Genomic DNA, 17984 nt, shown 5'->3' with positions numbered 1-17984 from the left:
CCTCTAAGACAATTTGCATGCATTGACCCACACCATTTTGCTATGTTTGCTGGAGCGAAATAGACATTATAATAAGTGCAGTATTGTTTCGATTTTAGACGAGTGGGCGTTATTATGGAATGCTTGTCTTCACTATTCAGGCTGACACTCCTTCTCAGTGGCTTCTATGATGTGTAATCATTACCTTGCTAGCAAGAAGGCTTGTTTCCAGTTTATTTATTTATTTATTTATTTATTTATTGTCATTTGTAAAGCGCGACAAATACCCGCAGGCGTCTTGGCGCTAAAAAATATTTGCGTACCTACGGCTCCCCATGGCGTGCAGCAACCGAGAATCTTTCCTGAAGGCACTATTGGTTAAACAACCAGGTTTTTAATTTCTTGCGGAACTGTAGGATTGAGGGACTTAGTCTGATGTCCTCCGGGAGCGTATTCCATAGTTTAGGTGCCGCTATCAGAAAGCGACGATCACCCCAGGACACTGTTTTGGACCGGGGGATCACTAGCTGATTAAGATTAGAGGACCAAAGCTGCCTTAAGGGATGATATGGCACTAGATGGTCTGATAAGAATTGGGGGCCTTGATTGTTTAAGGATTTATAAACTATGCATAGTGATTTAAATTTAATCCTATTTTGGATCGTCAGCCAGTGTAGTTGTTTTATTGTTCCAGATATGGCCGCGAATTTTGGTATTCCTGAAAGCAGGCGTGCTGCAGCGTTTTGTATCGATTGCAGCTTTTTTAGGACCCTGACCTGGGTATTTAAAAACAACCCATTGCAATAGTCAAGGGCCGAGAGAACCAAGGAACTAATCAAGGTTTTAATGGCAGTAGCTGGTAGAAACGGGCTTATCTTTCTAATCATACGTAATTTATGGTGAGCTGTAGTTGCAACTTTGTTCGCATGATCCATAAAAATAAGGCCCTCGTCAAAAATGACTCCTAGGTTTCTGACCTTGGCTGTTGGAGTGGGTGGTTCTCCGAATGTGGGTGGCCACCAGAATGAGGACCACACTGGAAAAAGTGGGCCAAAAATAACCACCTCGGTTTTTTCCGAATTGAGCTTCAAGCAATTTGTTGCCATCCACTCTCCTATTTTCAGCAATCCCATTTGAAAGCGTTGGGCCACCTCCCTTTCGTCACCTTTAATGGCCAATACCAACTGCGTGTCATCTGCATACGAGGTTAGGCTCATCCCATAGGTTTTGATGACATTCGCAAGGTCCGACACATAGATATTGAACAGTGTCGGACTAAAGGATGAGCCTTGTGGAACACCGCATGGCAGAGACAACTGCGTAGATTGGTATGGCCCCAAGGTGACGGCCTGGGATCTATCTTTGAGAAACGAGGTGAGCAAATTTATTGCCGTTTGACAGACGCCCATTTGGCCGACACGGTCGACAAGGGTCTTATGGTCGACCGTGTTGAATCAAGGCGGTTTCGGTCCCGTGGTGTTTTCGGAATCCGAATTGTGTGTCATCCAGCAATTTATGTTTCTCAATAAACTCCGACAGTTGTGAGTTCATCGTTTTTTCGACCACTTTTGCTATGAAAGGTAGACTGGCTATAGGCCTGTAGTTTTTTTGTTCAGTTTTATCGAGGCCTGGTTTCTTTAAAAGTGGTTTCAGTAATGTCTTTTTTAAGGCTTTGGGGTATATTCCTGAACTCAAAATGGAGTTACATACTTGAGTGATGATCGGTATTATAGCGTCCATCACAGGAGGGAGGACAAAAAATGGGCATGGGTCCAGTGCTGATCCGGGTTTGATTGTAGTTACAATAGCTTTTACCTGGTCCTGTGTTAAAGAATTAAAACTAGCAAAAATGGCTGAATGTATGTTGGGGGAGTAGAACTGGTTATAGTTGGGTTGGAGGCAAAAACTTGATAAATATCATCTACTTTAGAGAAGAAAAAGCTGGCGAGCTTGTCGCACAATACTTGTGATGGAGGTGGGGTGAGATCGGGAACATTATCTGACAGTGTTTTAGTTATTTCGTAAAGTAGTTTACTGGAGTTTTTAGCTTGCTCAATTTGGTCAGAGTAAAAAGACTTCTTGGCTTTTACTATCATCGCTTTGTAGACCGCAAGTGACTCTTTATAGCGCGTTCTGCTTGCTGTGTCATATGTTTTCCTCCATTGCCTTTCGCAGTTCCTGTTAAGTTGTTTTTGCGTTTTTAATTCACGCGTATACCACGGGGCTGTTGGACTAGGTCTGTTCCTGGATATGGATTTAATGGGAACCAAAAGATTAGTGGCATGGCCTAACCATTCCTGGAATTGTTGAGTTGCCGTGTCTGGGTCAGGAGAACACGTGTTCTTCATGTATGTGTACGAAATTAGGAGCGCTCTGAAGCATAGATGTTTTTTTACTTGTATATCTGCATGGAAATCATAGCATGACATAACACGTAGAAAATTTGAATGTGGGCTTCTATGCAAACAAAATTTTTCAAGTGGAAGGAAAGTCTAAAATTATTTTTGACTGCGAAGAGAATATTTGGCGAAAAGATCGAGGTCTTTTTGGTGCAGTGGTTCTGTTGCTATCATCACACTATGTTGCTGACATAATACATGTTCAGCTCTGGGATGGTATCGGAAAAGAGAGTGGAGAGAAACCCCCAGTATCCATCATCCTACCCTACACTGTCTCCCGCCACATCACTCTTTCTGTGTCCCTCCTTACCATACCAACATGTAATCTGGCCCTCTCTAATGCCATAACTTGCAGATCATTGTACCCCAAGCAAAATCCCATATCTATCGGTTTTCCGTTGGCAAGTCTCATCCCTACATCACTCCATGTCACCTACCCTGATGCACATTTAAGTCCATCACACCCACTCTAACACTTTTTTGAGTGCCTAACTCCACACCCCACTGAGGGTCTTCACTGGTGTGCCACAACCTCCCCAGCACCATTCCAAGTCCTGATGCCTTTACACTCTTCTTGGAGAAGGCCCATATGAGCCCTATTGACCGTCACGCCAAACAACAACTGCTGTCAATCAAACAAAAGCCAATACACAATGCAAGGGCTTGTGCATGTACACGTACTCTGTGTGCTAGGAAAACACATACTTAATTCCTCATGTTTCATCCGCCGCAGATATTTACCCGGCTGTCCTTCCACGCTGGTTGAGGAAGCAGCACACTTTTACTCAGCACTGTGTAGTTATTTGTTGACTTCCTCGTTGTGACGTAGGGCGCACGTCTCCTTTGTATCTGTCCCCCACACTGGATTGTATTCTTGTCGTTTCAGGACTTAAAGGACGTGGGTCGAAACCAATCCTTTGACACAGCACTTCTGCCGGAGAACAGGGGCAAGAATCGATACAACAATATATTACCCTGTAAGTTTTATGTGCGGATTTGTAATACTGCCTCGCGCTGGTTGTTTGTCACTTGTTCTGAAAGAGAGCGGCTCAGGCAGGGAATGCGCCATGGCTCTTTTGTACAGAATGATGTGGAATCTTGTTATCCTCCCAGACCTGGCTCCGCAGTGCTGATGATGCATTGCTCCCAGTGGGCCCTGTAGCTCGACTGGGACCCTCATGTTTCTTAACCACACCAGCGACATGATCCCGCCTAGCTATTAATGGCCGCTGTCAATAAGGCTAAGTGCGCCCATCTAGTGACTCGTTGCCTGTTTCTTGGAAGTCGCAGAAGTACTCTGCAGATTTGTGGTTGTGTTTTTCATAAACCGCCACATAAAATAGAAGAGTTTCATTAATGACATGTTACCAGCAGCAAAACTGGGATGAAACATCCTCTAATAACCAGACCCAACACATTTACTGCCGTGGGCCAGTGCGGGTTGCACTAAAATGTGTGAAAGGCGCTGCATAATATGCTTTAAATGGAGACATTATTGTATTAGTGTAATCAAGTTACTTCATGCTTCTGACCCCTTTCGGAAATATTCTGTTTCCAGACGATTCAACAAGAGTGAAGCTCGCAAATGTGGACGACGACCCCTGCTCCGACTACGTCAATGCCAGCTACACCCCCGTAAGTGGACGCATGTTCGCCCAGTCCTTGTGCTGCAGCTGAAAGTACAATATAAACATATTGCATCACTTCTAGGGCATGTTGCGGATCGCAATGTTAATTCTAGCCATAGACCAGAGCTTGAAGACAAGTTAATTAACAATGTCTTATAATATCTTTGCGGCTCACAATTTACATAGCTGCCAAGGTTTGAGATTGCTATGTGTGACATTTTCATAATTTCTCTGTAATTATGAGTGACATTTCAACGACTGTGAGTGACACTTTATCCCGAGTAAAATCAAGCAATCAAGACGAGAGGAACATATAGGTGCCAGCCAGGGTGCTGTTGTGTGTAAAACACTATTGCATAGATTCATCAAGCTTAAATCCGCTCGCAAAGGGCCAGATTCGCAAGCGGTATTTTTGCATTTGGGATGCATCATCCCAAATGCAAAAATCGCAATTCTAGAAATCGCTAAATTGCAATTATATGCATTTAAGGAATCTCAATTTGAGATTCCTTAAATGCAATGCATGAAAGTGTTTAAAATTGCAAATTCGCAAATAGGGCATGCAAATTAGCATGAAGTACAACTTCGTGGTAATTTGCAAAAACTTTGAAAAATGCACTAAAGTGCATTTTTCAAAGTTCCATGTTGCCCCCTAAGGTCATGTGTGTGCGCAATATATGTGCTCATATTAATTTCAGGGGTGCAACAGGGTGTCCTTTGGATACCCCTGCACCCTTAAAATCATAATCTCAATTTACGAATCGCTAATTGCGATTCGCAAATTGAGATTGTCTTCCCATTCATTCCTATGGGCCTTGAGGCCCATAGGAATGAATGGGGAGGTATTCCTTAATTGCGACTCGCAATTTGCGAGTCGCGATTAAGGAATTCTAAGAAATCGCTATTTTTTAAGTGATTTCTTGATGCATTCCATTTTGCAATTCCTTAATAGCGAATCAGTATTTTTCGCTATTAAGGAATCACAAATTGGTTTGTTGATGCATCTGGGGGTTAGTCCCCTTATGGGAAAATCCGAATATATGGCAGACGATGAAACAAACCAAAAGAGAAACGGTTAATGTTTGAAACAGGCAACAAAAGGGGTGTGCAGTTATATATTTTTTATTAACGCACCATACATTTTGGGAGAAGGGGTACTTCTTTATCAGTTTCCCAGCTCAGGACGAAGTCCCAGTAATCCTAAACACAAAACCCTGGATGGAGTAATACAGTCTGAAAGAGTAATGGTAGCAATATGGAAAGTGTAATGGCCATCACTGAATGACATTCCCCATTAGTAACCTCGTTGAAAAGAAGTCATAAGCATGAAGGGAACTTTATATATGCACTGTAGCAGCATATAAACAGGTAAGAGCTGTCAGCCAGACTATCAGTGACAGAGAGAGAATAAAAGAGAGCTGCACTCGAGAGACAGTGAGTACTGAGGACTGAGCTACAGTTGTTACCTGGGCGATAAAATATAACGTGCATTGTTTTAAATAGTTTATGGCGCACGTATTTAGCACGATTTACTTTTCAAATTATATTGCTCAGTGACACTAATGCAGGTTACGATTTTTAGTGCTACAGTGCTTCAGGATTTTGAATGCAAAAGCAGAAGAGCTATGTTGTGCTCTCTACCCTGCGAAGTGAATGATTTCTGTATCCTGCACTTACCTTGCTTGGATCTTTTATTTGGCTCACGCAACAAGCTAATAAACTATAATACAAATCTTGCTTTAAATTAATCTAGGTAACAGTCACTGTATTCGGGACCACCTCTATTCAGGAAAAACACCAACTTTTCCCTCGCAAAGCTCGAGGTTAGCACAGCTCAGTAATGAGTATCCACCTCTCAATATCTACTGCTTATGAAAACATTGTCACTCTTACCGTCATTCAGGTGAGGCAGGTATTCATGTCAAGTGCATGCTGACGATAATCTACTTCAGAGGTAGCAGATTAGTTGCTTGCCTCCCATAAAACTTAACCAAATCTGCCCTTGAACTTTTTGTTGTGCCATAAACTACAGGGAAGCAAAGGAGTTAGGTCCTAAATGGGACTGAGGGAAGAGCAGGACCATATAAACTATTGAACATCAAAAAAGAGTGCCCCAACCCTCGTGTCTTAATACAGAAGAATCTATCAGATAGAGACCAAGTATAACTTCATGAAACTTGGTACGGTACTTTTATTTATACCAATTATTCTTGTTTTTTATATCTTATTTTTTGGAGAAGTTTGAACTTTTAGCAAAAAAGAACACAATTGAACATTTATACAATATTTACAATTCTGACGACAAGACATTAAATCAATACAATATCACACTAACACAAGACAATATATACACAATATACACTTTCATCATTGTTTTGGAGATAAATCAATCAATAGCTTGAGAAAACAAAGCGATGTGAAATCAAGAGTAAGAGCAAAAAATACGGCGTTTTTCACTTAATCATTCAATGACATGACTTGCTCTTGAGATGTGCCGACGCGTTTCAGGTTCAAATATTTAGTTTTCGAACCCTCTTCAGGGCTTTGTTATTCGTCTATATTTTTCAGACAGGACATCTTTTCAACTAGAACCTGGGGACGTGGCTTCAAGCTCTAATTCTAGCTGCACAGCGTCCGTAGTCTCGTGGAGAGAAGGGATTGTGGCAACCGGGCTAACCTTGCAACAGTTTGTTCAAAATGGGTGTTTTAATCCGTTACACGCACGCCGTTTCTGTGTAGAATATCCTGGAATGTCGACTCAATTCCGGTGTTCCCTCCCGAGTGCTTCCGCTGTTTGCGCACTTAATCTATTCGCGGACCGCTTTCAATAGCTGCCTTCACCATCCACATCTTACTGAAGAGTGTAGTGCATCTTCAGTATTGAGACAGCTTCAGTGCACATGACGGTTTTGCCGGCCTCAGACAGCTGGCCAAACAGCCATGTGCACTGACAACAGCGCTCACCACTCCTCCTGCAGCCTGTCATCCCCCATGGCCCCGCCCCCAAAGATTCAGCAGGAAAGGGAAAATAAAATAATAATAAAACATGTTTATTATCTTTTTATTTTTCCTTTCCTGTGGTTTTGAGGCATCTAGAGGGGGTGAGGGTGATGATGCTCGAACGCCATAGCAGAGGAGCCGCCACTAAAATATTGATGAGACAGGATTTAGGCAAACCCTTGCAAGCAGGATCTTTGAGCTGTGCTGAATTGATACATCTGGCCTAATCCAAAGAACTGGACACATTCAAAATCAATCTCTGTGCAAACCCAGGTCTGTGATGGGACCTAGCCAATGACACATTAGGCTTGTTGTCATTAAAATGTACTTTGTGGTTTATTTTATGTTTCCCTTTTTAAAAATGTACATACCACTAAAAGATCTGAAGAACTCTCTCGACATTCAATCTTCCAGGTGTATAGTTAAGATGCTCACACTAGCAAAATGTCCAATGAGACAAGACACAAATCTCCGAGATAGTAATATACTTATTGAAACTTGTTGCTAAAGGGCGAATCTGACTCAATTTGGGATATCAGAACTCTGAGCATCTGAGTTCCTTTTCTGTGTGCTGATGTCCTGTCTCCAATCTTGTAGTTCTAAATTTAGTGGGGCCAGCAGCAGATTTTAGGCATCTTGTCCTTGTTGCCTGCAAACCACAACAATGAGAGTATTATTTGAACACCTCGCTAACATTGCGGTCACTTACAGGCAAATAGATTGGCAGCATTGATTCTGTAGTAACTCCATTGTAGCAACCCTGGTCTCAAAGATTTGATAATAAAGTGTTTGACATCATGGAACTTATTTCCCCTCCATTCTTAGACTAGATCTTCGGCTTTGGTGATAATGGGCAGTGATTAAAAAGTGTTGCTTCCTCAGCTGAATAGAGCACATATCATATTACTTCAGCTGAAATACAGGTTCTAGTTATTGTTCGACCTGGTATCCTTGGCTTGCTTTCCCCCAGACATTTTACCTTCAGACCTCCTTTTTTGCTGACTTCATTATTGCTGGCCGTAGTACTCTGGGCACTTTACCACTGCCAACCGGTGCTAAAGTGCATGTACTTTCTCATTAAAACATGGTAACATTGACGTATACCCAATTGGCACATTTAATTTATTTGTAAATCCCTAGGAAAGTGGTGATGCATGTGCCAAGGGCTTGTAAATTAAATGGTACTAGTGGGCCTACAGCACTGATTGCGCCACTCACCTAAGTAGGCCTTTAAACATGTCTCTGGATTCAATACAGCCACTCCTTAGGAACGTCAAGTCCTGAGACTCTACAAACTTTGACACGCTTTACACCTGCAACTGGGGCAAGGCCCGAATGTGCTAATTAGTGCTACTGCTTCTCCTGCTGTGTGGGACACGCAAGAGCCATGCCCAGGCAATGCGTGGGCCAAGAGCAGGCCCGTCTGAAGTCCAAAGGAGGCTGGGCTGGACCACCCCACTTGGTTTTGGTCCTCAAAAAGGTACTGTGCTTTTTTATTGTGACTGTTCCCCAAGTGAGTCTTTGGCCTTATAGTTCCCTCTGCATTGGACAGTTTATCCCTTTTTTGACTCACCTGCTGTTTACTGTTAGTTCTACACCCATTCAGGTTGGCTAAGTGTCCTTACCACCATTACCCAAGAAGCCTGGGATAACCATTTTAAAGTGGTCTATGGGTCTGAGACTTTAGCCTAGCCTGCGCCCTAGATTTTACCCTAGATGAGGTCAGGGATGCGATAATCAAAAGCCCCCTAAATAAGGCCCCAAGGCCGGATGGGGTACCCATGAATATGTACAAACCGTTGCTGGATCTATGGTCTCTTAGTACTACGGGCTTCCCTCAATCATGGCAAACTCATTGTGCCTATTTTAAAAAAAGGACAATTCTCAATCTCTGGGTGCTACAGTCTGATATCTCTGTTAGATTCGACATTAAGCTGGTAGGGAGAGTTGTCCCGTAACACCTTCTAGTCTTGGTCAGGGAGTCTGAAATTCCATCGGAAGTGTAATTTGGTGTCCGTGAGGGGGTTAGCACGGTGGAGCAACACTTGAATTTACACCTGTTGATCAGTAAATACACTGTCGCTAAGCAGGGCTCTATCGGCCTGGCCTTCAAGGACCTTTCCTGTAACTTCGACATCCTGAGATTCTGACTAGTTTAGGAGTGAATGGTGATTTGGTACAGTTCCAAAGAGTCCTTAACTATGACCTCACTGCCTCAGTCAGGTTTGGCCTCTCAGGTGAGTGGACAGATAGCTTTATGCTGGGGAGAGGGGTGTGCCAGGAGTGTGCACTAGCCCCACTGTTGTTTTTTTTGTATATAAATGGCTTAGGTGCTGCCCTGTCTAATAATGTTTCTGACACCCCCTCTGTTGGCAGGAAAAGGTTCCTGTTTTATTGTATGAGTATTATACTTTGAGAACCCCCAGTGGCCTTAACATCCTACTACAAGAATTTTTATTTTTAAGGGTCACTTGGACTTGCTACTTCTAACTCTAAAACCTTTATAATGGCCTGTAATCTTAGCCAAACAAAGATACAGAGTGTCTTGTTACAATTTTCATCTCGAATGTGGAAACAAAGCGGACACATCTTTTCTGATAGATAATATGGCAGGTTTTGGGCTGACCCAGATCATCACAGAGCCCACGCACAATGCCTGTCACACACTAGATGGAATCTTCACTAATAACCCCAACATTATCTTGGATAAATTATTGCCGTTAACCTGGACTGATCATAGGGATATTTTCTTCAAACTCCTTCTTCTGAAGGAAAAAAGTGCCCTTTCAAAATACATTGCCTCTGGCTAAGACCCGACTGTGGCACAAAATCACCAAAACAGATCTAGAAGAGGCCCTTGATTAACACATACCCTTGCTAGTCCCTGACAACAATAAGGATGCGGATAATCTAGAGTGCTGGATCAGATCAGCAGTTGATCATCTGGCTCCAGAAAAAACTCACTAAACAACGCAGAAATCAAGCCTCAGCCCCATGGTATAGTGCAGAACTCAAAAACATAAAATCGAAGTGCAGGCGATTAGAGTGCACCTGGAGGCTACACTATGGTGTGCAGGGTAAACTTAATTGTAGTCTAGCCCTAGTAGAATACAAAGAAGCAATTAAAACCACCAAAATGAACTACTTCACCTCTAAAATATAGGCAGCAAAACATTCGACTAGAGAGCTTTCTAAAACTCTCACTTCTCCGTCCAAACTTCAGCAGGAGAATCAATTCTCTCTTGATCAACCTTTCTGCAACAAAATGGCTAACCTTTTCCAGACAAAAGTACAAAACAGTCTACAAGAAGCTCACAGAGAATGCCAAGATACCGCCAGCAAGATGTTAGTAGAGGATACTATCTCTGAAACTCGTACTACCTGTCAACTATTTGGTTTCCCTCTAACCTCTGAGAGAGTAAATGATCTACTAATATCCATCAAAGCTGGCTCCCCGTCGAATCCCTCTGCTCCCTCAATAATTCACATGGCTTCGGATAGGGTTAGCACCCATTTGACCCCGCTCCTGAATAACCTTCTTACGTCAGGTATCTTCCCCACTTCTTGGAAGAAAGCTTGTATACGGCCCATTAAAAAAAAACTCACTAGATCCCTCCGAAGTCAAAATTACCGGCCTATATTTTGCCTACCCCTCACGGGCAAAATCCTAGAAAAATCTATTAATCAAGAGCCGGCATGCTATTTAGAATCCAACAACTTCTTAAACACCACCCAACATGGCTTCAGACCATACCACTCAACAGAATCAGCCTTAGTCATGGCCACCGAGAAGATACGTAAACAGCTTGACAGTGGGTGGAGGGCCGTCCTCATCCTACTTGACCTCTCAGCAGCGTTTGATACTGATAACCCTGCTCACCTCTTTCCTTGCTGCTAGGGAACAGAGGTTGTGCTGGGGTAACCTTACATCGGAGGCCTTTTCACTCCCTTGTAGAGTTTCTCAAGGCTCAGCACTGTCACCGACCCTGTTCAACATGTACGTCACTCCTCTGGCTAAGTTGATCAAAGCACATGGGTTCCTGCTGGTTTCTTACGCCGAGGACACTCAGATAGTCATATCTACATCATCTACTGCAGAAATAGTGGATGGGTTGTTTCACAACTGTCTGAAGCACCTCATTGGGTGGATGCATCTGAATTAACTTAAATTAAACACAGATAAAAGGGAGGTGGTGGTGTTCGGAAAGGGACCATCACTCTGGAATCACATATGGTGGCCAGCAGAGGCAGGACGTTGTCCTGATCCCATTGAGAAGGTCAGAAACCTAGGAGTCATTTTTGATGACTAGCTCAATTTTGCAGGTCAGATCCATCTCCTAACTTCCTTTTGCTTCTTCCTTCTAAAGAACCTATTCAATATTCTTCCATTCATTCCTCAAGAACTCAGAAAAACTGCAGTAGTCACCTTAATCCTTTCTAAAATTGACTACTGCAATGCTCTCTTTCTCAGCATTGACAAACGCCAACTATCAAAACTCCAGACCTTGCAGAATGCTGCAGCGCGACTGCTGTCGAACATCCCGAAATTCCATCCTATTTCCAAAAGCATTAGGGACCTCCATTGGCACCTGGTCCAACAAAAAATTGAATTCAAGGCTCTGTGTCTGGTGCATAAAGCACTACACGGTGGGGGACCACGGGACATACAGAAACTCTTCTCCTGACATGGCCCCCGGCGGGACTAAGATAAATGGAGACGGCGTGAGGTCGGGTAGGTGATCAGGCCACTCATACCTACGAGAAACTGTCTAGAGGATACCAACAGTTGCATCTCATGTTGTACTTTTCCCTTACTATCTAGAATACTATATCTCTTTCCAGTGGCACTAGATTAACGGATACAGGCCACTTATTGTTTTTTTCACTGACTGCATTCCGGTCCTGAACAAGCGCTTGAGATCTCCTATTGAGACCAATAAGTAACGCAAAACATGTTGACCATTAAACATGTCCATTGGGGGCATGCTACATTCTTCCTGCTACTGAGGGTCATTATCTCCCTCTAAGCAGCACAACCTTCTGGTTATTACTGATGGCAGAGAGACATTTTCCCTAATAAATTGTTTAGCCACCCCTACAGTCATCTTTTAGACTTTACGTTAGGACATCACTGCCACTCACCCCCACGCACCCATACGGCTTTATCTTGAAAAGATCTCCAATAAAGTAACCCTTCGGGGGACCCGTAGGAGATTGCAACGCCAACCCGACGAGGAGCATTGCCGATGATGAAGCATGACATCCTTCGGGGTGTATGAGGGCTCCAAGATCAGGACACACTGTACCCAGCAAACAAAGTATTGAACAACCATAGTTTTTCTCTCTATTCCTTTTCTATAGGAACAGTGACTCCTGTGAGATTTAATCACAACGTTCAGGAGCACGAGTCACTAGACCTTTATTTGGCTCCTCGTCCCCCTCCCCCATTATTTTGGGACCTAAGATCTGCCAGCAAAGGTCTTGTTCAGGTCCCTAAAATTAGTAAGGCTGGATGGGGGGGAAGAAGTCTCTCCCATTGGGCAGCCAAGCTCTGGAATAGGCTACAAGTTGTATATAGGTTACAACCAAATAGACTCCTGATTAGGAAAATGCTGACAACCTGGCTATTCCCATCCAAGTAAGAATGCAATACTTCCCTCTTTGGTAAAGCTTCTTGGTACACGCCACATTTAGCGGCATGATGCCTCAGCATTTGCACGCTTTACAAATGTTTTACTTACAAGGTCACAGTGTTGCTCTCACCCCCAAGTTTTCATACCTGAGTTTTGTCTTTGATGCAAGGGGTAATTGGGGTCCATATACTGCTAAAGTCTGCCAGAAATGTGTTAGCTCGTTAGGGTTCGTTTTCAATCTTGCCAATCCCCTTGGCATAAAACCTGTGGCCCCTCTGCTTGAGGTCTATAGAAGAAAGTGTTCACCAATTATATGTATGGGTCAGGCATCTGGGGATACATCAACACAAACCCCTTTCAGGATGAAAAAAACAGGGTGCTGGGTAGACTAATAGGGCTCCTTTATGCGTGTTCTACCTTTATCTCTCACCAGGAGCTGGGGGTAGATTTTGAGGAAGACACCATCAAACTGGCCCCCCTGCTCTTGTGGTGTCCGAACTGGATACATTTACTTGTCTCTTTTAACAGGGAGATTTTCAAGGATTGTCTTTCATGGAGGAAACGCTTCAATATCCCCTGGTCAAATTATATAAAGTCTGAGCTGTCGAATTTAGGAATGCCACACCTCTTCTCTGAGCCTGATACCATTACCGAAACTGATATGACATGGGTGAAAACCACATTTAAATTAAAGAAGTACTGCCTTAGAGAGAGCTATAAACTCACTAAATCCTCTGTAGGGGAGTATGTTGATCCTTGGAGCCATACCTGTAATGGGCCGATAATACGTGGGACAGAATGTTACTCACCCGTTTTAGATTTGGCATTGTGAGATGGGACCTCGGTTTTCATCTTGGTCAGTTTTACCCAGCTAAAATATTATTATGCTACTGTGATGAAACCTCGCCACAGAGCCTTTTGGATTTTACTTTCTTTTCCCAATTGTATCTTGATTTTACCAAAAGGTTTATATTTCCAGTAATTCGGGCCAGGGGCATTCGAAGTCCCAGGGCAGTTTTAGTCTTTTTGCAACAGCTTGATTCCCCATCTAACTGTATAAATATTTGCTCATTTTTAAAAGATGCTATAAATAGAAGGAAATGAATGCTGTTTTAATTGAAGTGGGCATTAACCTAGGGTAGCCTTTGCAGTTTCTAAACATTTTTCTTTACAAAAAAACGATGTAACAGTCCCACAGATTTTACATATATGTTTCTGATTATTTTTTGGTAGTTCTTATGTTGAAGTATGTAACTTTTTAGTAATTCACACTTGCACTTATCTGATGTTACAATGCTAGGAAATAAGATGGCTTTATATGTGGCTTATCATGGCATTAATATATGGCCCCAATCTGTTTTGCCTTCTGGAGGCCTTTTTCTATTTTTCTTTCAGGTATGAACATGCGTGTGTCACTGTTTTTAACTTAGTATATGGATTGTTTTAAGTTTTATTTTAATTATATACTGTACTTTTTATGATTACTTTGTCAACCAAAATACCATTTTTGACTATAACTATGTCTCTGGCCTGCCAGTATAGAGCCTGTGTGTGCAGTTTTAACCTGTTATGTCAACTCGGCAGAATAAACCTTTGCCAATTAATACATACAGGTCACCCCTAAGGTAGGCCCTGGACAGCCCCAATGGCAGGGTGCAGTGTATTTAAAAAGTTGGACATGTACTTTTAAGTTTTACATGTACCGTTAGTGAAAACCCTTTACATTCATTTTTCACTATTGCAAGACCTGTCTCTACCCCAGGATAACATTGGAGTTGCCTTATTACATTTTATAATTGTAAATTCCAAATGGGAAGAGATAAGTGGTTCATGCTTAGTGTCTCTGGAATCCTAAATTAAAATCCTAACGTATGGTGAAGTTGGGTTTTAAATTATAATTCTGAAAATGACACTTTAAGAAAGTTTACATTTTCGTGCCTTAGCCATTTGGTGCCTGCAGCCTGTCTCTGTTCACATGACTGGTTGTAGCTGGCAGTTGAGGATTCATGCATTCCTCCTAGACTGCCACACACAATGGGAGCTTAGGTGTGACTGGATGGACCATCACTGGCAGGATAGGAGGAAGGAGTTGGGCCAAACCTCATTATACCCAAATAGGCAGTGTTCTGTCTCCACACAAAGGGCCTAACAACCCTGCATTGTCACTTAAGCCAGTTTGGAGTCAGGTCAGGGGATGCAGGACATCTGTACACTTCAGAGGCATGCCTCTAGAAGCTATTCCCCACTTCAAAGGCACAACAGTGTATAAAAGAAGGATTTCAGACACCACCACTTCAGTACACTTCTGGACCTATGGGTACTCTGCCAGGAAGAATGACTGCTGTGCTGCTACAACGACTGCCACTTTGCTGGACGGCTACTCTGAAGGTGCTGCTGCCTTGCTGTGCTGACCTGTTGCCCTCTTGTATGGGGAAGACAAACTGGACCTGCAACTCTGTCTTGAACCCAAGACCCCAGAGTGACTCAAAGGGCTAGACTGCTGGCCTTCTGATCTGAGTCTCAGGGACATAACAGGCTCTTCTATAGTTTCTGGATGTATATTCAGCAAGTTCTTGACCCCCAAGAGGCCCTAAGTAAAGCCTGACTTCTCTGTGCCAGGCTACCAGGGGGTTGAACACAGGTTAATTTAAGGTTTTGTTGTGCCTTAACCTCACATCCCAGTTCTCCAGTAGACAAATTTCTAACAGTTATCTTTTCAAATTCAAACAAAAATATAGTCTCAAGAACAAGATAAATGTTGCTAGAAAGTTTTGGATGTCTTCGACCAATGCACATAGAGAGCAAAATATTTGACCAGCTCAAGCGGCTTACCTGAGCAGTCTTTGCCAAATTCAGTGACCACCAACAAGTTCACATATTTAACAACAAGGGGTGGTGATGGACAGAGTTTCTGAATTAAGCAGAATACTCTCACCCAGTCAAGAGATCAGGGCTAGATCCAACACCGTTTTTTAGCTCACTGCACCATCCCAGTTCAGAACCTGGCTATATGCAAATTAGTCTGTTCCTGTCCCAGTGCATGATGGGAACAGGGCAAACCAAACTACCAAGCCAATTCTTACACTGGGAAGGAAACAAGCTTCCGGGGACCGGTTTCTGGCATTTCAGCCGCCGTCGGCCCGGCTTGCTTGAATTAAACCAACAAGTTCACTGCAGGACCACAGTGTGCATTTAAAACACTGTTTCTTCTTTCTAACCCAGCCAGTCTGCTGGCAGATGATTTGCATAGCAACACCTGTGTTACAACTATCTTTGTATCCTCCAGGTACTTGATCTGTAGTCACTGAATTTGGTAGCAGCAATGAGTCCTTGGTTTGCTTGCAGTTTCTTTTCATGCTTTTGTTTTCTTCCATGTAATCCTCATCTTTTCTTCCTTGAATCTGCCACATTCCCGCACCCAATGCTCAAGTGGCTGCTGCTTTCAAGGCTAGGCTTGGACTCTAAATATAACCATTGGGCTAACGTGAAAAAAACAAATGTGTGTTTTTTTTCCTTTTTCCTTTTGTCTTTGCTAAAATAATGCAGCATGGCCTCTGTTTTTTTATAGGGCAATAACTTCCGAAGGGAATACATTGCCACTCAGGGCCCTTTGCCTGGCACCAAAGATGATTTCTGGAAAATGGTCTGGGAGCAAAATGTGCACAACATTGTGATGGTGACCCAATGTGTTGAAAAGGGGCGGGTGAGTACGTCCGGTGTCAAATAGATGTGTTTTCCTGTTTCCATGATTTGTTAATTGTGTATGGACTGTTCCAGGTACAGTGCTATCTACAAAGGCGCTATGTAACAACACATTGTTCTTCTTTTTCATCCCCTTCTGCACCTATTATCCTCCCTTGTCCTCTGCTCCTCTTACACTCTGTTTATCCCCTCCTCTGCACTCTCCCTTCTTCTCACAAGGACCGAGTACTGCCATAATGCCATGAACAGCTGTGCCTCAGTCCCAGACTAATGAACTTTCAGCTGTCAATGCTTAACACGATTATTTTTCAATTGCTTTTCAGACATTTAAGTGACAAGATTGCAGAACCTCAGTTTTGACAGGAATAGGAATCCCAATTCTTCCACTATAGATTTGGTAGAACACAAACCTTTGGATGTGTGTGATTGGAGACTGCACATTAAATAACAGATTTATTGCATTGAAGCCATTGTGTCTAAAATGCAATGGACTTCTTTGAGTATGCAATCTAGTTAAAAGCCATCACTTCCCACTCATCATCCCTGACTTTTACTGCCTTGACCTGAGTGAGCTGGAACTAAATGAGAAATGGGTCGTGGTACACCACCCTATTATAAATTAACATCCCTGCACCCAGTCGTAGAAAGCCAGCTCTGTTTTGACCCTTTGTTTTCTTGATACAGTCAAGGTGGTGTGTAAGAACGCACAGTTGGAACATTTATTAAACCCACACTGAAAGAACCTGAAGTAGTTGTTACTGCAACATGCTTTCTTTTTATATCGTGGTCCAAAGCTTCGGCCCTCTAAGATAGTGGAGTCTAGTGACTTGTTCAAATTGTTCTCTTTATTTCAAAATATTTCTTAGAATCATTGGTACAATTATTTTGAGGAGCTCACGAATTATAGTTATCAATAACAAGGAGAATCAGAGAACACACACTGAAAATAAGTATTTATAACAATCTCTCTAAAGTTGGGACAAGATAGTCTTTCTGTGTTATACTTACCAGTAACACTGCCACTAACCTCTTTTTTTGCATTTTTGTACAGGGCTTGGGGGATCTTTTTTTTAAACTATTGGTTCATTGTACTACTTTTTAAATTGGTTGCTAAAACGAAGGGTGAAACGACTTTTAAATCTGTTTTCTGTATTCTGTGATTTACAAACAATTTTCCAAACAAAAGGTGAAAGGGAAGGAAGGAATACTTACAGCTGTGCTTTTGAGCGGTCTGTGACTTTAAAGGGTTACAAAAAAGGATCCTGGCGCGACCGTGTAGCTGGCGCACGCAGTGGGTGCCCCGACGGCGAGTGCGCCATCCACGCTCAGTGCCAACCACGCTGCTGGACTGGATTGGAGAGACTCGCTGTGGGTCAATCGGATAACCTATTCAAGTTAGACAATGTCCACTGGTCTTTCAAGGTAATAATGAGAGGCCAGAACCGATCACATGCGGGCTTGTAAACACTTGGACAGCAGTAAAACATGCAGTTGAGATCCACCTGATACTTGAAACTAATAAATGGGACTTGCCTGTTTGTCACTGAGACATGGATTCCTCCAGAGTCTAATATCGTGGTGGGATTTTGCGTGTCCAGTTATCCATCAAGCAAGGCAGGACAAAAGGGGAGGAGGAGTGGCAG

The 17984-nt window shown here is 42.8% G+C and overlaps 1 protein-coding gene across 1 annotated transcript in view; it reads left to right on the top strand.

Moving 5' to 3' along the window:
* PTPRB (protein tyrosine phosphatase receptor type B) overlaps positions 1–17984 on the top strand; it is a 500144-nt gene that overhangs the window by 392791 nt on the left and 89369 nt on the right. The window contains exons 27-29 of the mRNA XM_078673917.1: positions 3265–3355; positions 3937–4013; positions 16208–16342. Coding sequence (XP_078530043.1) covers positions 3265–3355; positions 3937–4013; positions 16208–16342 — 303 coding nt within the window. The remainder of the gene's footprint in view (positions 1–3264; positions 3356–3936; positions 4014–16207; positions 16343–17984) is intronic.

Source organism: Lissotriton helveticus, chromosome 1_1, assembly GCF_964261635.1.
Source record: "Lissotriton helveticus chromosome 1_1, aLisHel1.1, whole genome shotgun sequence".
NCBI lineage: Eukaryota > Metazoa > Chordata > Amphibia > Caudata > Salamandridae > Lissotriton > Lissotriton helveticus.
This window is presented reverse-complemented; position numbering and strand designations above follow the sequence as displayed.